The sequence below is a fragment of the Cinclus cinclus genome, chromosome 3 (assembly GCF_963662255.1).
Source record: "Cinclus cinclus chromosome 3, bCinCin1.1, whole genome shotgun sequence".
NCBI lineage: Eukaryota > Metazoa > Chordata > Aves > Passeriformes > Cinclidae > Cinclus > Cinclus cinclus.
The window spans coordinates 85,676,169-85,700,932 of record NC_085048.1 but is presented as its reverse complement, the minus strand read 5'-3'; the positions used below and the strand labels follow the sequence as shown (position 1 = coordinate 85,700,932).

At 41.4% G+C, this 24,764-nt stretch overlaps 1 protein-coding gene across 1 annotated transcript in view; it reads left to right on the top strand.

Annotated features, from left to right (window-relative positions):
* Nucleotides 1-688: 688 nt before the first annotated feature.
* The window catches only part of EPAS1 (endothelial PAS domain protein 1), a 40,057-nt gene continuing 15,981 nt past the window's right edge, over nt 689-24,764 (top strand). Inside the window, exons 1-6 of the mRNA XM_062490362.1 lie at nt 689-747; nt 5,689-5,879; nt 16,215-16,366; nt 16,975-17,059; nt 17,548-17,666; nt 17,762-17,964. Of these exons, the coding sequence (XP_062346346.1) occupies nt 689-747; nt 5,689-5,879; nt 16,215-16,366; nt 16,975-17,059; nt 17,548-17,666; nt 17,762-17,964 (809 nt within the window). The remainder of the gene's footprint in view (nt 748-5,688; nt 5,880-16,214; nt 16,367-16,974; nt 17,060-17,547; nt 17,667-17,761; nt 17,965-24,764) is intronic.

Here is a 24,764-nt window from a genome sequence, read left to right as displayed (position 1 = left end):
ATATTTTATTGAGTTTTTACAGGTTTTAGTTTGAATTTTTTTATGCTAAGCCTCTGATTTTTCATTTATCAGTAAAGAATTTTCTAATCTTTGCAGTCACAGAATGTATTTTTCTTGTTCTGCAAGTTAGCATTTGATGCTTTAACTCTAAACCATTCAAAATGAGCATTTGCTAGAGAAATTTCATGTGACAACTTAATTAACTGTGGATTCTTGACCTTTAAAGTGCTGAAGCTAGAAACAATTAATAACCAGCCATTGGATATAAAGTAATATGCTTGTTGTTTTACTGGCTTGCACACATGGCAGTTTGAAGCAAAGTCCAAGGGTCACCAAAATCATGAAGTAAACTCAAGCGGGTCTGTCTGAACTGCATAATTCAAAGTGCTGTCTGGATGTGTCACACAGAGTGTAGGTACGACTGAAAGCTACCGGGTTACTTGCAAGATATTTTTCTGCAAGGTGTGCATTTCAGTTTCTCTGAAAGCTTCTGTGATCTGGAGCCTGCACAGTGGGAATGTAATTCAGTGCAGTTGCTGCACTGCTGAATCTTAAACAAGCGTGCGTGTGTGTATGTGTGTACACAACCTGAGTTTCGACCCACATGGACTTGTGAAGAGCAGCAAAACCCCAAGCAGAAGATTGCTGTCCTGGCAAGTCCCCTCCATCAGCTTAGAGGAGGCCACCAATGTCTTTGACAGAAGGGAAGACCCTTGACGCTGACTGCCTGGCACCCTCATCAGCTGAGTGGGTACCGAGGGCTTTGAGGGGGTTGGAACAGCCTGTGGGAAGGACAGGCAGGTGTACGGGTGGAGGTGGTGGGCAGGGATTACTGGTGGGGTTGAAACCGCAGAGAGTGAATACAGTCACAGTCAGTGGAAGCAGGACTGAAACCTCAGCTCAGTCCCTGGCTGCTGAGCCGAGGAGGATCGTGTGGGTGCCTAAGCAAACTTGGGATCAGTGAGTGACTCCGTGTGCTGAAGCTCCCAGGCGGGGGATGATCTGTGTGCCCCATTATTTGTGGGGCTGATCCTTCCTGTCGCTGGGTCACAGGTACCTTCTGAGGTTGCTGCAGCAGGACAGTGGCAGCAGTGCAGCCCCTGGCTGAGGCTGGCTGCTTCAGCTGTTTTCCTGGCTGCTGGAGCCCAGAGCTGTCACAGCAGTGGGCACTGGGAAGGTAATTCCTAAAGTGACATGGTAGTTGTGCAGGATTGTTTAAACCAGATGGATTATGTGGGGCTTCAGGTTTTGCCGATAAATTGCTGTCCCTGAAGTTTCCAGTCCTGCAGTGAGAGAGGCTTCAGAAAGTCAGATTATGATCTTCACCCTGGTGTGCAAGACCTTTGTCTGCAGGCATTCCTGCTGATTTCAGTAAGCTGTGTTGCAAGGGCCTGCCGAACATGAGCAAAGAGATAGGAATCTGGCTCCTGGGATCCATGCAAGGCATTCCTGCATCACCTGGAGTGTTTGCACCCAGTGGGATCAAGAGCTCTGTTCCTGGGCATGGGTGTACCCTTGGGACTAGTTTGGTGTTTGGATTCTAGGAAGGAGCATGGAGAACTGCTCATTAAAATATGGAAGCTTCACCTGGGAGCGCTAACAGTTGCCAGTTGTTTGTCATCTTTTCTCATGTGCGTTGGCCCATAAATTCTATTTTCAGAGTGCAAACTAAACCCACCAGGAGGGAGTGGGAAATCATGTAAACAGCTGTCTGGAGGGTACAGTGCTGTACTTGTGTTCTGTGTCACAGAACTGTCTGTGCCTCCAGAACTCTTTCATTCCCAATGGCTTGCACACCCATAAGCAGTGCAGCACCAGCACATCATCCAGAAGCCCTGGGAGAGTCCTTGTTGGGAGGCAGCACCTCCCTTGTTACTTCTCAAGTCTCCTCACCACCTTTTATGTAGCCAAGTCCTGAATGGAGTCACCAGGCCCATTCCTCAGCTTGGCTTTCCCATATCCAAAAGAAATTCAAGCTTCTCCATTCCTTTCTTGGTTTACTGGGACCAGTTATGCTGTGATTGCATTGTGAAGGTGCATGTGCAGCTTAGTCGAGTCTTATCCTGCCCGATACTGGGACTCCAGAAGGAGCAGGTGTCCAGGAGCTCCCCAGAGGCTTACCTTGGAATACCCTGGGGCTTTGGGCCAGCGTATGGGTGGCTTGAATTATGGTGGCTTTCTCTGCTCTTCCCGCTGCACTTTTAGAAATCTGTCAGAGTGAGCGAGGTTTCTGCTTGCGTTGCTTTCTCCAAGCGGTGATGTACGCATGTGCTCTCTTTCTGCCACATAAGTGGGTGGTTGATGTGCTAGGAGGGAATGATTCATAAATTAGCTAGAGCCCAGGCCCCTTCTCTATTGCCTGGGTAATGTGTGAAGAGGATTCAGTGTCAGCCTTTCTTTCTTCCTGGCCTTCAGTCACGCAGGTTGCTGAGCAGTCACTTTACCACTCCAACTATGGGTTGTCCAACCTCACCCAGGGTGAAATGCTAATCATGTGGGGGTAACTGCAGAGAGAATTATTATATGGCCTACAGTCTGCAAACAAAAACCATTAAAATACTGCTTTTTGCAGAATTCTGTCACTCAGCTGCAATTTTGGGAGTCTTTTTGCAACCAGGGCAAGTAAGCACAGAATGACCATCTTTGACATGGACATCCCTGGGAGGCACAGCAAGCAAGCGTAGATGGAGGTCTTGAGTGGGGAAATGGCATGGGGCATTTTGGGTCTTGGTGGGCTTACACTGCCATGGCTACAATAGCAACAGGACTCAAGGGTGTGCTGTGTGAGGGGATATGGGGAGGAAGATTTAGGTGCAGGAAGCCACAAGGGGAAACAGTTAATGGGCAAGTTGTTTGTTTATTTAAAATTATAATGGATGAGCAGAAAGGAAAGCAGCAGGCAGGCTGATTCCTCCCCTTGTTTTCTGATGTGAGAAAGCTCATGTGAGGTGTGTAATGAACAGAGATGTCTCTCTGCAGAGGACCTCAGCAGGACAGTCAGAAGTGGTGTTGAGGGAAAGTACCTGTAAGAGATAGAAAATCTTTCTCTGCTCATAGTGTTAGCTATTAGAAGCCATGAGCAACCCATGGTTATTGAAACCAGCTTGTCTCATTAACCACACTTCAAAATTATATTTACAGAGGTTAGAAAACTAAATATTTTTCTTTGTGGCTGCAGTGGTGTCTTGTGAGACCCTGTCTTATACAACCTGTTTTTACTGTATAAATTGTGACCTGGCTTTGGCCTTGGTTCCCAAGGTTTCGTAATAAAATGAGGGATTGGATCTTGTTTTGCCCAAGTTGGTTCTAATGTGAAAATTGTGGCCTCTAGATTTAGAACAGAGCTCAAACATTTATGGTTGAAGTTATACATTTCAAGCGACAATGGGAAATGCTCACAAATACTAAATAGTTCTTGTACTGTTTGGTTTTGTTTTGCTTAAACTCTTTTTATTTTCTTGGTATAATTAGAAACTGAGATTTGTTTCCAATCTAGCATCTGTGTAGGCACATTTTTCTTTAGAAAGCAAGATGTGTTTCTGAAAATACCATCAGTGTAAGTATTATACATGGCTCTCCTGTGGCCACCACCTGCCCCAGGAGAACACAGGGTATTTTTTCTTGTATCTTCTCAGGTAGTTGTAAGAAGGGACTTTTTTTTTTTTTTTCACATGGATGTAGTATGACTTACTTGGCAAGGAGAAGAGTAATGAGTTAGTGTCACCTTGTGAATTTTCTTTAGAGTCAAACTTAGGTGGTGTTCACTTCAGCAATACCCCTGAAATAATTATTGAAGTTGGATCCTGACATTGTGTACTGAAATGTGTGTAGATCTCCTCCAGAACACACTTCCTGTAACAGAGACAATGTTATAAAACATTCACCTTGGGCAAAATAATTGTGAAAGAGGTTTGCTGAGGGCTGATCAGCTGATCACTGATCTTGAGAAGATACTGTAAGAATTTGAGCCCCCTTGCCCTGTTAGCACACCCACTAGTGAGCACCTATCTGATCCCACATATGTGCCCAGCTTCTTGTGTTTTTCAGCACAAGGGTTCTGCTGGTGTGTTGTGTGCTCCCTCCTGCTTTGAATGATGATGTTGAGTGTCCAGCCTTGTTGAGCCCCAGCAAACACCTTATTGTGACTTTACTTTTGGCATTTAATGCACGTCCTGGCTGTTCTTCCTTCTTACTAATTTATGAAGCCTCCTGTGGTTTCAATGCTAGCAGCTTTTGCAGACTGTCTAGGTCTTCAAGAAACAGTAATCTTCTTTAGAATACTCTACTATGGATTAATACTCTTTTTTTCTATTTTAGGCAGTTTTGCATGAGACCAAATATGATTGAAACAGTTTCTAGAATTAAGTAATGCAATTAATACTTGTTTTCCTCATAATCTTCAGGCGACAAAATATATTTATTGAAACTCCTTTATAGGGTGGGGTTTTTTTGGTTGCTCCATTTTTAGTTTATAGGCTCATTACTTTATATTGATGTTGGGAAAAATCAAGTTATAAGCTGCTTCATTTTTGGGAGCCTTGAGAGTGGAGACAGGTGCTGCTGGTGATTCTAGAAATGAACGTGCAGCCAAAACAGCAAAAACAGTGGAACTGTTCTACTTAGCACCCTGTTCTGTGCTCAGTCAATTGGTACTGGTGGACTGCTGCAAGAGTTGGCCTGGAAAGAAATGTATTTTGTGTTGGTGTGTGATCCTCAACTGCAAAACCTCAAGTCGTGCAAGTGTAGGAACTTGGAGCATCAGCAGAGCCATGTGGGGTTGAAATGGCTCATGGTTTTAAATGGATTCAGATGCTTCATGTTCTGAAATAAGAATTGTATTTCATTAAAGAACCTTAGAGTCAGTAGAGTTCACTCTTAAAATGCCCTATCCCAGAGCCATTATAAATGTATTCCTTGTGCTTCTCACATGTTAAATTTAGCTTTATGTCCCTTGGTGGCTTTAAGTTGCATACTTGCTTCATAAAATGTCTTCCCCTTTGTTATTTCCTGCCCTTCTGTTCTCCATGGAGTTTGAAGAAAGTTGGCTCTATTGGTTGTGTTATTTTACTCAAGAAGGAATCTATGTTCATAGACAGTGGAGAGATGGTGATTTAATTAGAACAGCTTCTCCAAAGAAGGGCTGTCAGGGCCATCTTGCAAGCAACAGTATTTTCTATTTTGTGCCCTTCATGGTCAAAGAAAGATGGCTTTCTGGACAAGTTTTCTGGATTAAGACCTGAGACAGTTCTCTAGACCAACATAATTTGATACTCTACTACTACTGCTTTTATTTTAATGTGGAGTACAGCCATTGAAACTCTGCAACATTGTTGTATCTATGTCTATAATTATTCTAGCTTTAAAATGGATTGCCACCCTGTCCCAGAATAAGTAAATTTAGATGAAAAAAACAAAAAAAATTACTTTTAATGTCTCCTTAATGCCAGAAATAGTTTGCTGTTTCATGTTCAAGGCTGACTCATGTACATTGGGAGCCCTTTCCAGCTGTGGCAGTCCTCTCCTAATTCCCATTCAAAGGGCATAAGTAGGTGTTAAAGCCTGGCCAATTGATTTCAAACACTTGACAGAATGGATTCATTGCTGAGAAGGTGCACTCTTGTAAATGCCTCACAAGTTGTGAATTGCATTTCAAGAAATGCTTTTTCCTTTCTCTTCTTTACCTATCAGGAGCAGTTCCGAACGGAGGAAGGAGAAATCAAGAGATGCAGCAAGATGCAGAAGAAGCAAAGAGACCGAGGTTTTCTATGAACTGGCACATGAGCTGCCCCTGCCTCACAACATCAGTTCCCACCTGGACAAGGCATCCATAATGCGCCTGGCAATCAGTTTCCTACGGACTCATAAGCTTTTGTCTTCAGGTAAGGTCTGGCTAAAAGAAGTTAATTGTCCAGTCTGGCTGATGGCAGCTTGGTAAGATTATGTATGCTCTTCTCTGACTGCAGGGTTACCAAAATAACAATTAGTGCAGGTTTTCTGCCTCTCTAAATAAAACCTCTGAGAACTCTTTAACGCGGTTTGTTAATCTCAGTTACGAGATTTTGAGCTTTTAAGAGTTTAATCAGCATTAAAACATACGCCTTAAGCTTCCGTGCTGAAACAATTTTTGATTTGGCGTGGCAAGCGTGTTTGTGCCTGCACATTCGAACAGCAGCTGGGATGCTCTGAAGGTCCAGTACTTTGTTTGAAAGAAGTAATTGTTACTGTGTTACCCACTGGCAGAGAGTAGTAGGTAGGTTGTTTGAAACAAGCATACTTGAAAACAACCTTGTTTGAAACATATACTAAGATAGCTAAAACAACTTCTGAATACTTGATTTGACTGGATTCTATGCAATCAGTTTTGCTTGTGTTGGATTAGTAGGAAAAAAGCATAATTTTCATAGCCTGTGCAAACTGATAAAATTAGGAATATTCTTATTTTGCCCCTATGCTTGAATAACCACTTTGATGGAAATACATGACTTGAGTAGCCCATAAGATCAATGAAAACAACTGATGTTTCCAGAACTTTCACACGGTGACCTATGAGTGTTGAGAATACGTTAAGAAAACAATGCCTTCATTGTTTATGAATGGTAACCCCAGAATTTTGTCTTTTCCTTCATTAATGGCAAGACTCCCAATAAGGTCACGATTGCACTTCCTCTAAACAGAAAAGTTGAGTCATATGAGACCAATTATTTTAAAAAATGTTATTAGGAAGCATCCCATTTTGTAGTCGAATTTGTTGTTGGTTGGTCTGAAAAATAATGGCAAATTCAGTTCTGCTTCTGTGCACTTTGTCATTTCTTGTAGCACTTTTGGCTTTTGCTGAAGCCTACTGTATAAAATGTAGGTATTTTTATCTTTTAGAATGTGCTCTTAGGTACATCTGTGGGAAGAAAAGTTTATGTGCTGAACAGTGTTTGGAAATCATCTCTGATTGTGTCATGTAACTAATACTTGAAAAAGTTGCGTAAATAGGTAAATGTCTTTAAACAAAGACAATTTGTTAGTAACTTTATCATAAAAACACAGCCTCAAATTTTCAAATATTTATATGGCATGAACTGGAGACTGAAACACCACAGGAAAAGTAAACTTCTGAGAGGCTGTAACCAATAATATAAGTAATGTGCGTGCCTGTGAAAATTGACAAAACAGTTGGATGCAGTCATCATCAGAAAAATATATTTGCTAACCTGCTAAGATTAAAGTGAACTTTTCAAATGAATTTGCATTTCTCAGTGAGGAAAAAAATCTACTGACTAGTACATTTATTTTGATGCTTCTATGGTGTTAAGGCTCAGACTCCTTTGATAGTGTGGACAGTTCAGTATATGTGTATAATATTTGTACATATACATAAAGATAGGATATTTCTGAGACATATTTCTGTGACGGTGTTTGAAAAATTATGTGATTCATGTAGACAATTTGCATTTTCTTTAAGTACCCCCAGTACCCAGCAGAAAAGAATATGGAAATAAAATGTTACAGTAGCGATAGCTGTGCTTTAATATTTCATGCTTTCTCTATATTAATTATTTGTTCAGCCTTAAATCTGATGCACTCATTTCCTCAGTCCACATATTAACTTGGAGTAAATCCTCTCATTAAAATTTGTGTTGTTAGTAAAATGCAGATTTGTCCATGACTGCATCTTTAGGCACCAGAGGTAAAGATAAGGCTTTCAAAATCTCAGATGCTTCTATTCTGAGGAACTGAACTTTAAAAGGATGGATTTTCTGGAAATTTTGGATATTATTTTCTGATCATGAAAATACATTATAATTAAAGAACTCAAGTCAGTAAACCTTGGCTGCTGCTCATCTACTATTCTAGGTTTAGCTAACATATAAGTTAAAGTCCCAATCTTGGTGGACCTCTGAATAATGTCAGTCTTTATAAGGACACTGGCTTTCACTAGAAGGCTGTCCAGTTTAATTCAGAGTGGTAGGTTTTGATGCAGCTGGAGGCTCACAGATCAAGAGATTTGCTGCTTGTGCTGTTTTGACGAGTGTGAAACAAGATGGAAAATGGGCTTGGGTGATGTTTATGCTTGTTCTGTTCTTGCTTTTGCTTTGGACCCTTTCTGAGCCCCAAGCAAAGCTGCAGCAAGGGTTTTGTGTGCCTGTTTAGCAGCCAAGAATTTGACCATAAATACACTGTTGCATTTGAGAAGCCTGGTTTGACTGACAGGGAGAGTGGGGAACACTGTGTCATCTCTCAATGGATGAACTGGGAAATGGGGAGGTGGAAGTGCATAGAACCAAATGCTCACTCCAGCCTGAAAATCCCCTCTTTGCTTTATGTTGTCCTTATTGAAATGGCTTTGATTATTTGGGCTGGACACCTAATTGTAAACTGGAGTTAAGTGGGTGTACTTGTTCTGTCAGTAATTTGGACACTGAGATGACATTTGCTGCAGCTTGGAAAAAAGCTTCAAAATGTGGTGGAGAAAAAACTACTGCTTGATTACCATTTTTCTTGTTTCTTATTTAGTTTATCAAAACCTACTAGCACACCACATTTTATTTTGTGTTACTGTTTGTGGGCACGGTTCTCAAACATATCTCTCTGTTTTAAGGCAATTTTGCCTGAGGCAGAGAGAACAAAGCCTTTCCCAGGACTGTACCCTCATCTTTCTGCAAGCTGATGCTCCAGGTGGGATTTTGGGGATTTTGGAGACTGCCATAGGCAAATTGCCAGTCTCACTCCACTGGCATTAAGTGTCTCATGCCCTTTCCTATTATTCCCTGAGTTGGAATAGGGCTTTTCACATGTGTAACTCAGGCTGTTTTGTTAGCTGTGTCTGCATAATGATCATTTATCTGTTGGGAAGCCAAGACCTAGGGAAATCTATGCCCACATTCTTCCAGCAGGTGAATGGCAGAGCCCCTGAATCTGAGCCCTCATTGAGAGCTCTCCTGCTACGTGCCTTGAAAAATCCCGATTTCTGGATCGCAGAGTGCACGTCTCATGCAGGCGTTGCAGGGCCTGAGCTTGGCCCTTGTATCCTATCATAATAGGAAATAGCTGGTTGTATATCTCAGAGTTCAAAAGGGTAAAAAATACCAGGTTTTGCTTTATAAAAGTTGCTTCTTTACTTAGTAACACGTTTCCCTTTGATTTTCACAGTAGGCAATTCTGTGTGGGAATGTTGGAGAGGAAGCCTTTAACATTTAGAAATGCAGGCTGTTCGTCTGACGGCCTGATTGAGATTAGTATCACAGGAAGCAAACTGAAACAATAGCTTTATAATACTGTTTCCATGTTGTGCACAGAACAGTACGCGGTATAATTGGAATGCTAAGTAGGAATATTCAATTATGATAATCTTAAATATTTTTCAAGATGTCTCCTAATTCTGTTGGCGTATTACATTTTGCCATCGTCACATTCAGATGTTTGGGATAAATGTAGAACTGCTCTTTGCTCATTTCTAGTAAAGGTTTTGATCCCATAAAGTTGCTGCTGAAAATAGACATTCTGATGCTTATCAGTAGTGGAGTTTTTGGATTTGGGATCTTACATTCTTTAGTGTGGTCAGAAAAACTGTTAGCAGTACCTTCCCCTATTATTTTATAGTATAGCTAGTAAATAAGGCTAATGCTTTTTTGGGGAGCTAACAGATGGCAAAAGAGAAATAATGGCTTTTGCTGAAGAATGGCTGCCTTGGTTAATAGCTAAAATTGTGATAGTTGCTAAGGCTGCCTCAGATGTTCTCTTTTTGTCTGAATATGAGGAGGGGAATCCATTTTAGGAAGCCTGTATGCACAGTGCCAATAATTTTAAGTGTTTATTTGAACCATGCTGATGCTAAATGTGTTACAGGAACCAGAACTCTTTAGTGCAGTGAGTTTCTCTGTGCCAGAACTATGGACTTTTTAGTCAGGCTAATCAGGCAAAGATGATTTTATGGGCTTGCCTTAATCCCGTCCCAATTGTGTGCTCACCCGAGTGTCTCTTCTGTGCAGAAATCCAGCAAAGGAAACTGGCTGGGAGTTGTTCTTGTGCAGGCAGACTGCAGAAATGGGGAGGGAACAGGGATACAGACAGGAAGCTGTTTGGGAGAAGGGAGGCCACAAGGAAGCCAGTGTGAAGGTTTCAAGGGAGGGAGACAACAGGGCCGGAAAGCCAGCAGGGAGCAGAAGGGGAAAAAATAGCTTTTCTCTAGGCTTTTAAGAGAGAGGACAGACTGTAGGGAGAACTCATGTGGGCATTGTTTTTGAATGTCTGGACAAGCTGCCTCTAATGTCAGACCATTGTGGCATAAAACAGTGCTTTAAAAATAGCATGTCTACTTGGTTGCTTTTATTGAATTGGAAAAATAGTTTTATGCCAACCATGCTGCTAGGAATGAGAGTGAGTTGGGTGCTGAGTGCTTCAGCTGCTTGAAGTGATGTCCCCTCTCAGGGAAGGTGAACCAAAAGGTCGGTCCTGTGGGACTTGACACCTGGTCTGATGGGGTGCTGTATTCCCAATGTTCAACACCGATGGCTGCAGGACTCCAAGTTCCTGGGAGCAACATCTGAATGATTTGGCTAGATACAAACTCTGCAATCAAAACAACACGAACATAAGTGTTTTCTTTATCCAAGATTGCTTGTGCACTTGGAGATAAGAGCACTTCAGGAAGCTTCAAGTTTAAGAGTAGCTTTTTCTTGATGTCCCTAAATTGAAAGTTTTTATTGAACACATTGAAAATATCCCCTTGAACAGAATGTACTGCCCTGTCAAGACAGAAAAAAAGGGGGAAAAATCAGTCACTTTCCTTTGATGGAAAACAAGAAACCAGGAAGAGACAAGTTTGTCTTAAAGCTTCTCTGATGCAGGATTAAGCTGCTGTTACATCTTCCCTAACTTTTGCCTGCTGGTGTCAGGCAGGTTTTACAACCCTCCTCTGGAATGGCAACTGTAGCCTGGTATCAGTTATGCACAGTATGCAAGCAATTTACTGGTACTTATAGGAACCAGGATAAGAGACAAACCCAGGAAAATTCTGTTCGGGTGATGATGTGACCTCCAGTAGAAACACCTTTTATCATTGTCTACCTCTGAACTGACCAGAAAGACCACTTTGAGTCAGCTCAAAGGTGTTGAGAGGAGTTACAGGATGTTTTCTAGGAGGTTGTTTATACCTGCACAGTTATTTCTTTTAAGGAGAAGCCTGATTTTTGAGTCGTCAGACTCGTTCCAAGAGGTTGGACTGAAGGAAATGAGCAAGCATCTACGGAAAAAGTGTTCTTAAACTTGGGAACAGTGCACATCCTGACAGTGAGAATTAATCAAAGCTTGTTTACAAAAGTTATTTTTAGCATAAAAGGCTATCATAAACACTGCAATAAGCATTTGCCATTACAGTTCAAAGTTTTTTGTCAATGAATAAATTCTATTTGGTGATTAGAAAATTTGTCAAAACAAATACTTACCAAAATTTACTACAGACTGAGGCATGGACCGAAAAATACTGTATCAAAATTCAAGAAATACTTACTTGGGGCAAAGTGAGCAGTGGATGACCCATCAAATGTTGGGACATGGGACACCACTGCTCTGTTCCTGGTTCTCCTGTAGCTCTGACAGTCATCCCAGGAAGGCCACAGCAGCAGTTTTACAAGGCTTTTTGACATGTTTCGACATCTCCCAGTCTCCCCTAGACAGGGATTCTCCTCCTGTATAGGCTTTCCAGCATTTCATGAACAGAATCTCGGCTGGGGTCCATCAAGTAGCCATAATATGAGCAACACTATTAAATTAATATTACAAATGATAAATTATTTTTATATAATATATAAAAATATGTATATAAATATATTATATATAATATATAAAAATATATATATTATTAATTATAAATAAAACAATATTACAGCACTTCATTCTGCTGAGTGTGCTGTTAATTTAAACTGGCATATTTGCAGCCAGGTCTCCCTGCTACACTGTCATGGCGCCTGAACTGAGGTACTCCCTTTAGCTGAGGGTAGGTGGAAAAAGTTGTAGGAAAAAAACAAGAAACACATCCTTATTTCAAAATTTAGCTATCAGCTATTTGAAATGCAATGTTAACAAAAAAAACAAACAAAAAAAACCCCAACCCCTAAAAACCAGTATAAACTGAGTCCCACTGTTACCATTCCTGAAGACCTGCAAAAATCTGGCAAGTCTACATGAGGTGCTGCTGTCTTGGTAAAGTGACCTCAGACCTATTGGAAACCCAGGGTTGAAGTTCTGCTCTCACCTACTCATGCTAACTTCCCACTTCCATTTGGTCTCAGCTTTCTCAAATATTTTCCATCTGAAGCTGAATTTTCTTATGCTAATGCTCCAGTTCAGCACCAAGGTAAATTAACAAAGACAATTTCAAGCGAAGTGAAACACAACAGGAATTTCAGGGAGGAGTTTGCAGTAGCCATGCCATTATTCGTTTTGCATCTGCAAAATACATTCTTTTTGAAGCAAAATTTTTTGCTAGTGGCAATGACTGGTGCATCAGTCTCCTAAAGTTTGTATATCTTCTGTGTATTAGTAGCTAGTGGTTTCCACAAGAGAAAGGGAATGTGCTCTAATGCTGACACTGCAGCCATAGGAGGGACCCCTATTAATTATTTGTATTACTATAATTATACCAAGTTACCTGATACAGGGCATACCAGGGCTGTCACAGTGCAGCCCAGCATATTTCTTTGCTGCAGACTCAGGATCCTCAGGTAGCTAATCTGCTTCAGCTGGTTAGCACAGGTGACACCTTCTGGGGCTGTGTTTGCAAAGAACCTGGGAACAGTGGAAGACATGAGCACCTTTGGTGTGTTCCCCAGTGCTGGAGCTGCTGAGGGGGGACAGGCAAGGAATAGATGGGCAACAGCAGCAGAGTGGCTCTGGAGGTACTTGGCACCCATCTTTATGTGCCTGATAGCACCCGCAGTTTCCTCGTCTTTGAAATCTGAGCATGCCCTATTAAGCACTACAAGAAACTCGTATCTGCCAGCTTCCCTTTCTTGCTGTAGCCGGGCTGCTGAGGAAAAAGGAGGGGGTGCAGTGGGGTTTATTGAGTTACCAGTGGAGTGTGTCTGCAAAACACCTTGGTCGTGCTTTTGGGTTAGGTTAGATGGGCTGCACAGCAGCACAAACAATCTTCTCTCCATCCTCCCTATTCACATCACAGATGCCTCCAGCTGGACGGAGATAATTTTAATAAAAACAGTGAACTCTGATCCCACAAACCCCTGTAACCACATGCTTTAAAGCTGACTATATCTTTAAGCGCTGTGCTCAGCTCAGACCTTAAGGGTTTGAACCTGCAGCCCTGATGTGAGTGATCCATGTTCTCTGTGTGTGTTTGTATAAGTAATATAATTTATATACATGGAAAAGCAAATTTAATCATCTGATAATACAAGTAAAGTGTTTGTCTTTCACTGTTGGAGGCATTTAAGAATACAAATGCTTTGAATAGCCTTCCTGCCTTTGAATGGTCATGTTTTGTTATGCAAACTTAATGAGCTGGGAAAAAAAATGGAAAGGAGGGTCTGGGGTTAGAGCTGAAAAGTCATTTTTTCTCTGAACCCACACTTGGCTGATTGTCTTGGGCTATAGCCATGATCCCTGCTGAATAAACCGTTTGTTTGCTTCCGGAAAAGTAAAAAAAGACCCTTGACATTCTTTACACAGCAGAAACAAGCTTGGGAGCAGATGGTCACTTACCTCTTTTTCCTTTCCTAAATGTCATTTTGGTCAAAGTGCATACTATTCAAATATATTATTGTATATTTTCTGAATTTTAAATTGTAGTCCTGATGTAATTTCCTGAAGTCATTTGCTTTGTACTGAGGAGGAACTGGCCCCTGCATGTGTACCAGAACTGCAGTGCAGGGACGTGAAATGATAAATCCCCAGCCTGTGCTGACCATCCCCAGAGAGCATCTTCTCTTCCCTGCTACCAGTCTTGTTGAGAGGCAAAGGGTGATAAACCAAGTGCTCTCCATAGCTCTGGGGCTGAGTCCATTTCTTCCCATGTTTGGATGATGCATGATGGGCTACTGCCAGGGAGGGGTGTTTTGAAGAGCAAGAGGATGCAGCAGCAGCAGCCAGCATCGTTTTTGTCACCACTTTCCTGTTCCAAACAGTGCTTGCTAGGCTCTGCATTGTGAATGTTCATTCCTCTTGTGGTTTGCTTGCAGTCCATCCTCAGGTGCTAGCAGATGCAGTTCCAGGAGCTGTATAGATCAAACTTATCCTTTAATCATCATTCTTCAGTGCTTCAGAGTAAAAACTGCACTAGTTTGGCTCAGCCTCTTCCCTATTCAAAAAAGCAACAAACCCAAATCATGTAATGTTTTACAAAGCAATGCCCTATTCCTGCTTCTAGACTTCTAGCAAAATGAGTATTTCAACAAGAAACATGAAGGAATATGATCAGTCTGCTCTTTCATTGAGGAAAATAACAAAGTAATTACTTTCCTCAAGTGCTAACAGTATGTGTACTACAGAACAAAAACTGTAAGCTGAAATTGCAACATTAAACCATCAAAGAGGAGCAACTTCTCCAAGAAATTTGTTGGTGTCCCGCTGTTCTTGCAAGTAAGGCTGATGCAATTATGGCTGGAGCCTTTGGACAGCAAAATTGGTGATGGGCCCAGCCTGGAGAGCTCTTGTGCCACCAGGAAGGAGCACAGAGAGCAGAATCACTTCAGCTCTTCTGTCATCATCTGTGCTTCCATGGGCACCTTTGATCTAGATGGGTCTTACCCATGGCCCTGTATCTTGGAGTTGGTTGTTCCTTATTCTGAGATAATAAAGGGGGGGGGGGGGGGTGTTTCTTCTTCTACGTGCTTTTTCCCTTCAGGATCAGAGCCTTACTATGGCATTTGCAATGATGGATCACAAATGTGCAGGCTAACTGACAACACTGTAAAGATAAGCTCACCACAGCATGTCTGAGGTACACAGACCGGATGCAATATCTATAAGTGGTTTTGTAAAATACAATTCCAGAAGTTTCACATAAAACATAACAAGAAATTAATTGGCCAGCTCCTACACAAATAGAAATTTTTCTATACTAGCTGTCTGCATGTCATTCCCTGACAGCTTATTATTCATGGAGCGGAGACATGCTTAAAAGCATAGAAGGGAAACGGGCATTTGTGTGACTGGCATCAGGAGGAGCAGTGCCTGCCCCTTCCTCCCCACCTGCAGTTTTGCCAGGTGCTGCCTCCCATGGCATGAGATGGGCCATGTGGAGCACACATGACAAGGGCATCACGGTGACAATGACTGTAGCCACACTGCAGCCAAAATGTACCAGGAAGATGTGTAACCAAGAAAATAAATAGCTGTAATTAATATTCTAGCATGGCCTTAGGTTTCAGCTGAACAGTGGCATATCTCTCCCAGGAATTAGTGAGGTGCACTGTGTTCATGAATCTGCATAGACAAACATCTAGGACAGACGGAGAGTCTGAGGCTCTCCTTGCAAGACAGGGGAAGTGTGGATAGGTGATGAAACTTGTCAGACTTTGGTGGAGTGGAGCAAAGGAAGTTCTGAGGTCTGCAAATGAAAAAGTAGGTATCAATCAGTGAAATGCGTCTGTGGTTTTCCAAGGAATACTGAGATTTATGGGGGTGACAAAGAGATTTACCCAGAATGACGTCAAGGGAGTTTTCTACTTTTTTTATTCAAAGCAATGTTAACAGGTGTGTCTGTACTGAGTGAAGAGATCTATTTAGGCATGTTTTGTAGGAGCTGTATTTGAACTTCTTAGAAAGCCTGACCTGATGGAAGAGTCCTGTTAGGTCTTTGTTAGGGATGCACAGACTTATGTACCTTCTGTAAGGCTTGCCCTCTACCTTGTGCCTGTTAGGAGGTACAAATGTTGCAAGGGGCCAAGAGAACGTGCACAAATAAAGATGCACTTCAGTCATTTGCATCTGCAGGTGTTAGTGACTGGAAACACGTCTTGCGGAGACATGCTGAAGGTGAAGAGAGGGTCTTGCATTTGCCAGCACATTTAGAAGTATCTCCTGCCTTTCCTAGGGCATCCTTTTCATATGCTGTTCAAAAGGCCCTACCAGAAGAAGTTTATTGAAAGGAAATTTTAACAGCAGAAAAATACTTTGTCGCCTTATAACCGGATATGCTTGCATTTAAAACGCTGGCTGGGATGCTGAAAGCTTTCAATACTTTTTTTTGCTTTTTTTTTTTTTCTCAGTATGTGCTGACAATGAGAATGAACTAGAGGCAGACCAGCAGATGGACAACTTGTACCTGAAAGCTTTGGAGGGATTTATTGCCGTGGTGACACAGGATGGAGACATGATCTTTTTGTCAGAGAATGTCAACAAATACATGGGTCTTACCCAGGTAACTTGTTTCTTTACACTTTCCTATCTTTGTAATACAGTTCATAGAAAAAACTCTTACATCTAAATGCAGAAAACCCAGCTGTGTGTCACTGCAAAAAAGACTGGAAATAAAATGTCTTATTTCTCAGGCAGGTACCCTGCACAGCAGACATCACAGGTTGCAGGTTCCCTCTCCCTTCCTATCAAGTTGTCGTGTCTTTGGTGACTGCAAAGTTGCCTTCCTTGATCTTACTGGGGAGATGAGAAGGCATTTATTCTACTTGTGCCTTAGACTATAGGACAGAGAGGATAGAGCTGCTCTTTTGGGTCCCCCTTTTCTGCTCTGTGGATTGGGAGTTTTCTCCTGTGTCAAAAATAATGTGGTGTTGACTGTTAGCTGCGCTGTGCAAATTCAGAGATAAGAGAATTGTTCTGGGGAGAAAATGAGGAGTTACGTATAGGATAAACAAAGGGAGGGTCATCGTGGGATTTGTGTCTGTGAGCATCCTGTCGATGACCGGTGACTGGTTCCATTTCAATTGTAGTTAAAAACAGATAAATACTTTCAGTTGCTTTCATTTGGCTACTGCTTTGATTTGGCTATGTGTAGCTCTTACTTCCACACAGGTGGAACTCACTGGACACAGCATTTTTGACTTCACTCATCCATGTGACCATGAAGAAATTAGAGAGAATCTGAGTCTGAAAAATGGTAATAATGACAAAAGTTCCTGTTTGTTTTTGAAATAACCAAATGAAGTAAATGGATAGCAGTAGAGATCTGTTTGGTAAAAGGAATTTTCATTCCTACAGTAATCATTAACTGTTATTCAGTGTTTTGCGGATTCATTTTGTTTTGCCAAATATTGCTTAAATATGATAGTACTAAGGAACTTTGTTTAGTATTTTCCTTTCATCAAGTTTAGACAGGCATAATGTTTTCAGTTGTAATGCTGTGGAAAGAGTCATGCTGCAAGCTAAACATAAACTTTAAAATACACAAAGTCCTATTTAAGTTCCACTTAAAGTTTAAGGTCTGAGCTCTACAAACTGCTCTGCAAGGGTCATTGCATCTTTGATGGTCTCTGCTGGTAAATTACTTGAGAATTAGTTTGTTAATTCTGTTGAATCCTTCATGCTTATCAGTAGAAGAAATCAAGAAGGAAAATGAGAAAATTAATTCGGCTTTTCCTTATACAGGGCCAGGCTTTGGAAAGAAAAGCAAAGAAATGTCAACTGAGCGTGACTTCTTCATGAGGATGAAATGCACTGTTACCAACAGAGGCAGAACTGTTAACCTCAAGTCTGCCACATGGAAGGTACAACATTTAAGCCAAATTAAGTGGGTTTGATTTTAACAGACATTTTGATGTGGAGAGAAAGTGCATCCTAAGTTTGTTTCTTGTTATTTCAGGTTTTGCACTGCACTGGACAAGTTAAAGTGTATAACACTTGCCCTCCTCACACTCTGTGTGGGTATAAGGAGCCTCTTCTCACCTGCCTTATAATAATGTGCGAGCCTATTCAGCACCCTTCAAACATCGATATCCCCCTGGACAGCAAGACCTTCCTGAGTCGCCATAGCATGGACATGAAATTCACCTACTGTGATGACAGGTATGCTCCACTGGTTTTTCATTTCCAGAGGTGTTTATATATCTTCTTGAACAAAATAAGCAGTTCTTCCAAATGTCTTGTGTGGATCTGGTAAGCAAGGACTAGAAGGAAATGCTGCCTGTTGCCAAAATGGCTATTTAGTGGCTCACTTAATCCACCTCAAAATTTCAGTTTGGGTGAAACTGTATTCCTGCTGTATTTCCTTGTCCTGCCAAGTGAGGAATTCAGTTTTACTGGCAGAAGATGAGGCAACTTGGAGCCACAACACTTGTTCCCGTGTTTTAGAGAGCGTGTCCCATGGCCATACGGACCTTAGTCAAGGACTGTTTCACAGTTGGCTTGGCCCAGGATGCAGTTATCAGCTGGCAAGTACCTTATGCTCTACATTAACCAAGAATTGCCAAGGCATCCAGAGTGCCTGCTGCTCTGAAATGGAGTTGCAGCCTCTTGCTCAGTGAAAAGCAAACAGCCTTTATTGGTTATCTCCCTGAACCTTTTAGTGACCAAATGAACGGGAGGGGAGGGCTTTGGATCAGGCAAGGGGCTGATTCTCTGCTGCCCACACTTCACTCTTGAGTGGAGATAAATGGAGATCCCTCTAGTCTCCACCTGCCTGACTTGTCCTGGGATCTCCATGGCATTTCATGCCATCTGTCTCTTCTCCCTGTCTATGTACTGCAATAACCATCTTCTGTGCATGCGAGCGAGTCAAGAAATCCCTTCCCATGAAGTGTCCTCCTGTCCTCCATTTGCCCAGAAAATCCTGCCTTAACTGCTGTGGCTTTGGGGTTTGTTTTGTTTTGTTTTAAGTTTATGAGGTCATCCCTGAATTTAAGATGAAATTTTCTGCCAAAGAAATTGGTCTCCTGAAATTCAGAGATGCTAGCAACCTCTGAGGCCTGGACGGTTATCAGTGAGATTATACGCATGCTTGCAACTTAGGCAGAAACTCACAGGACCAATATGTTAGTTGATTTCTTCAACCTTCCGAGGATTTTTTAAACTTTGCTGAGTAACATTATCTTTTTAAACAATGTGATGAAGCAGCCATATAAACTTGGAGTGTTAGCAGCTGCGGATGAAAGCAAGATTGCAAGTGTGAAACTTGTGACTGACCTTCTGACCTCTCTGAGAATAGTGCAGCAAGTAACTAGAAATGGTGTCTGATGTAATCAGTCTGATGCAATCAGACTTTTTCCCTTGTTAATATTTTCATGAAAATATTGAGATATCAATAGGATTTTGCTGCTGGAGGGAGAAACAACTATATGGTAGTGACTCAATGTGCTCTGCATTACTGGGGGCATTCAGTGGCAGGCTACAGGAGAATAGCAGAGGGTTTTTCTTTATTGCAGCATTTACATGGCTGTGCAAGACTTAATGTATAAACCAATATAAATGAGAATTAGAGGGACTGATGCTATCCCATTAAATATAGCCATACTTATTTTAAAAATAATGATATATTATGCCTTGTCTTAAATAATGGGCATTTGATTTACAGGGAACATATTTCACATGGCAGTGAAATACAACAGCTTGCCCTGGAGGATTGAACTTGTAGGGATTTTTGAGATTTTTTTTTTCTCTAAAACCAGACTACAAAGTAGCACACCTTTTACTAGATAGTTTTGGTTGGATGTTTCATTCCTGTGTTACTCAGATTGTGGTAAAGCTGAAAAAAGATAGCCAGGGCAGGGAAGGAGGAAACCTCACAACCCTTTCAGGTTCTTCACAGCAGATCCACCTGGCCGTCGCTTCCGTCTCAAGAGGGATGTTGATTTCTCTCCAGCAGGCAACACATCACTAGATATATAAAAATGCAGAACACTCAGCTGTTCTTATCAAATTCGGTGCTGCTAGACAAATTGCATTGAAGGAGCAGCTCATGCCAAGAATGTAAATCCATGCTGGGGAGCGGAGGAGGGAAGGCAGCATGTGCCAGTCAGGTGCCAAAACTCTTTTCTACATCCTCTGTCCTTTCTGCAGGATGCAGCAGGGCTGACACAGCTCATTGCTCCATAAGGGACAGTGTCTTTCCAGTACAGGGCTGGTATCATTTGAGGGCAGTGTGCCTCCTCTGCCAAGCTTCTGCAGAGACCCTGGTATCCTCCTTGCAGTTCAGCTGGTGTGGAAAGGTCTGCTTCCAGGGAGCATTAGGTTTTTATTTTTCAAAGCACTCAGTCAAAGAAACTCTCAGATTGCTGAGCATTATCTCCTTAGAAAAGCTCACGGTCTCTCTCTGTCACAAAGCAACATGCAAAATACAGGCTGGTACCTTACAGTATTTTGTGGCAAAAACTAGTTGGCTTTTCCTTAGGAGGGTATAGGGTAGATGTAATATGAAGCAGGCAAGACTGGCCATCATTTAAAACATGTGAGACACTAGCCCATATAATTTGCCTTCCAAAAATAAATTATGTATGTGGGCCTATGACTTGCCAGTGGTTAGGTGGGATATGTTTGTATTCTTAAAACAGTTTTTGCAAGGTGATGAGCCTGTAGAGAAAGGTTCATGGATATGTGTAATAAATAAGGGTTGTTTTCTTAAATATCTGCTTCAGCCATTCCTGGAGAGTGATTTAAAGCTGTTCCCTTGCTCTACTTACCTTGGCTAAGTGGTTTACAGGAAGGATTGTTTTAGCTGTAATACAGAAATGCTGATCAGTGGTACAATTTAATAATCCAAGTGGGGGTTTAGTTCAGCTGCACAATGCTTTTTTTGTCAGGAAGGATTGCCAGTGAGGGTGTTTTAGTCAGAAGAAAAGGTATGTATTTGTACAAGGGAAATTTTGTTACCTTGGTGTCATCTGCACCTACTTTGAAGGCATGGCTTGCCGTGGGGGATCATATTTCCCTGATCAGTCAAAACACAGTTAGTTATATATCCTTTTCTTCCTCTTCTTGACTGGGACATTTTAATGATAGAGTTGAAGAAGACAAAAGGAGCAGTGGAGGATATATGGTAAATCAGAATAGGACAGTGCAGGAAGATGCAATGCCATACTGTTGGACCCAGTTAGATTTCCCATATGAGTATTCATGTGGGATCCAGGCTGCGCCCAGCTGAGAGGAAACTTGAGTTTTTTTGTGTTTCCAGTTATGTCTCAGTAAATAAGAAATATGCAGGGAAGGGACTTTGGAGGAGGATTTAAGTCAGTTTGCTGTTTCACCTATACTTGGGGAATACTATTAAGTTAAATGAGAACACAGGCATTTGAATGGACCTCCTGTCCTTTCAATTCCTGCTCGGGGAATGCAGTATGGAGACAAGTGAAGTGGTGATATCTGAAGCCAAAAATCCATATTTGACAAAACAGATTTTTGGTATATGTCATATTTAAGAGTAAAACATGACCTCGTTCTTTTGTTAAAAACAAAAACTTGATTTGGGTAGACAAAATGAGTGGGAGTGGTGGTCCTGGTGAAGATTTTCATGTAGACTTGTAGTGTTTTTTGCCGTGCAGGGCAGATAGACCTAATCAGGCCATCCATTCTGCTCAGTAGTGGTGGCCAGGGGTCACAGGATTTTTTGCATTTTGGTTTTTTTTTTTCCCATTGGCCACGATTAGAGTAGAAGCAGCCTTGAATATTTTTGAGAGGAAATGTGGTTAGTTGGCAAGACTGCCCCACTGCCTGCTCTAGCAGGCTGACAGCGTGCTTTACCCCAGGCATAGTGTCTGTGTTAGGTTTTATTATTTTTTGTCTCTTTTTTTAAAACTCATTCTGCTTTAAGTATAACTTTGTTTTGTTTGTTCCCCTCAAGACCAATTTAACTTCAATAACTTGGTAACAGTTTGAATACAGAAAGACTTTGTTATGAGATACACACCCTCACTCACACAGTCCACACAGGGCCTGATGAATATAGACCCAGCTATTTTTTATAAGCAGTAAACATTAGAGCAGTCTTTCACAGAGCATGACTTCTCAGTCCTGATGGTTCTTACCATACAATTTTAACTCCAGAAATGGTGTACAATAAAAAGCTTTGTGCTCCTATAAAGGGACAGAAAAGCACAATTGTTAAGAAAAACAAAAATACTTGAACTAGCTCATCTTGTAGGACATGCAGCCTCAAAGCAGTGAGTTTTGATTGCTTTGCCATGTCTCAAAGAGATGAAATAGGGCAAAGTTGTACAAACCTAGAAATAGGATTCTGATTGCTTGTTTCATAATTGTGTACCCTTAGCACAAAATTTGCCTTTATTCCATGTCCCAAAAATTCAATATTAAGATACTTTATATATATTGTATATTTAAGGGAAACCAAAATAGTGCTCAAAACACTCTTGAGTGGTGGCACTTGGCACTTAGGACAGATCTCTTACTGCAGATGGCTATTGCCTACCTCTTCACTGTGTTTTCTGAGATTTTGACCTTTGTAGATCATGATGACAAGTTTAGCTCTGAAAACTGAAGTGCTAGTCTGGCAAAGAATTAAGATTCCCCCAAAGGTATTTGTGTTCTCAGAAACTAGTTGGTAACAGGAGAATAAACAGCCTCACAGCCCACCTGTCATCTTCAACAAAAAATTATTATTATCTTGCTAATTAGCATTCTACAGATGCAAAGGAAACACAAAACCTACCATGACAGGAATGCCAACCAAAACCACCATACAGTTTGTTTTCTAATTTTGTCATTCCACAGCTTGCACAAAGAGCAATTTTCTGTCTGGTGCCTAAACAAAAGTAGAAGTCTTGTGCCTGAACTTAGTTTTGTAAATCATCCTTTGGTATTATGGGATGTAGACATTTCCCTGACTTTCTTAGCTGTGTACTCCTTCTCATAGCTCCATGGGATGCCTTTTCCTTTGCATTTAGTCCTCTGTGTGCTCATTTGGCATTTTGTGTTGCTAAGAGGCTCCTGTGGAGAACACACAGAGTTTAGAAGATGCACCTCACTGGCAAACGTCAAAGTAATGCTCAGGTGATGTCAGTGCAAGGACCTGTGCTAAAGCACTCGCTGCCTCCTGGCCCAGGGGCTGGTCAGGCTCTTGGCTTTGCCCATTCTTCTTCCATGAACATCTTGGGAGAGGAGCCACAGGATGGATGTGATGGATATAGGGATAGCTGCCCACTTCAACCCTGGTGCATAATGTGACATGAAAGACACTAACATGATTTCCAGCCCTGCACAGCCTGCAGCCTACAAGATTATTTTTTTAAGCTTTTCAGGGTCACAGCAGCACAGGAGGAATAAAGGAGGCTCTGAACTGCCAATTTATGCACCCAAAATGGGTAGGGATAACAACTATTGGAGAGGGACTGTTTTTTATTTAATAGTGGTATTTAATAATGTCTTTAGGAAACACTGTCAGCCAGTTTCAGGGGGGTTTTGTGAGTGGGAAAATGGTACATTCTACAATTTTTTTAAAAAAATCATGTCAACCCAAGGAGTCTTCAGAGAGAAGTGGAATGAATCTGAATAGTGTTAACAGATGATCAATCAATGAGAGCACAGAGGCTGTTCAGCCACTTACCATTATTTTTTAAAGTAACTATTTTAAAACAATTACTCTTCATTAGTATTTAACTGTTACCAGGCATAGGTTTAGAGCTTAGCCAGTGTTGTGGGGTTTGTGGGTAATTTTTTGATATCTTATTTTTATCTTTTCATGTAGTACATGTTTCCTTGTAGCAAAAAGACACTATCAACCCACCACTTGCTAACTTCCATCCAAGATTACATTAGATCTAATTAGATTTGATATTGTCACAGCAGGATTGCACCAGAAGTCATTCTGTGCCATGGAATGACAAGAAGAGTAATTTTATAGTGAGGGTTCTCATTATGAACAGCAAGGAGCAGTTTGAGAAGGGGAATTACAGGACTGGAATACATAAATTTTGCATAGAGATTACAATTCCCGTATGAGAACAGTCAGTCCCTCAGCCTGCTGTATCATGTATTTTTTGTCTGAGATCTCAGTTCCACTGCTGACTTCCACGAAGGCTGTAACGTGAGTTTGGATTTGCACTGGTGCTGCTGGGTGCATGGTGCTTCTGGTTTTTTCCCCATTATCTTCATTTTGTTTTTCTTCTCTCTGCTCAATTCCCACTTGGCTCTCAGCCCCCAATGACTGGATTAAGAATAAATACTTAAATTCTTGAATTTTAAAATCCCTCCCCTTGCAGTGAGCTCCAAACTAACTGAAATGGCTTTATGGTATTGTGCCATTATATGGCCGAAGGCCATAGTTTCTGATTTTAAAGATCATGTGTATTTACACTGGTACTGGCAAAAGCCTCTGGTCACTTACACCGGTGTGTCCCAGCTGGCCGTGTAAAGGCAAGCAGCAACTGTATTTTGTGAGCCTTAATGTTATTAGGGCTCCTTCAGTATTTGTTGTTTTCTCCTGATGATTCAGCTTTGGCGACCAATTCATTATGAGAAGTACTTTTCAATAATAAAGAAAAAACAATTGTGGTTTCAGAAAAAAAAGATTTGAGTGGGATGCAGTTTAAAAGCTCAGAAGCTTGTCAGCGAAGAGAGTAAAAAAATTCTTTGAAACCTGGATTCAAACATTTCCCCTTTGTTGATCTAATTTTAAATGTAAATAAAACTGGAAACATAAACAGAAGAGTAAGTTTTTGAGGGAAACCCAATACAAGCTACAGCTTTTGTTTAACTAAAGAATTATAAACCTAGGTTTGTTCCATGGAAATCAGGACAGAGAATAGTTTTCAGAGTGACAAAACCAGGGTGTCCTGGGGCTACAAGCTATAGAGTTCTGTGGAGGTGGAGGCAGGGAAAAGCTGACTCAATCCCTTGGTTTTCAAGCCATACACAAAATA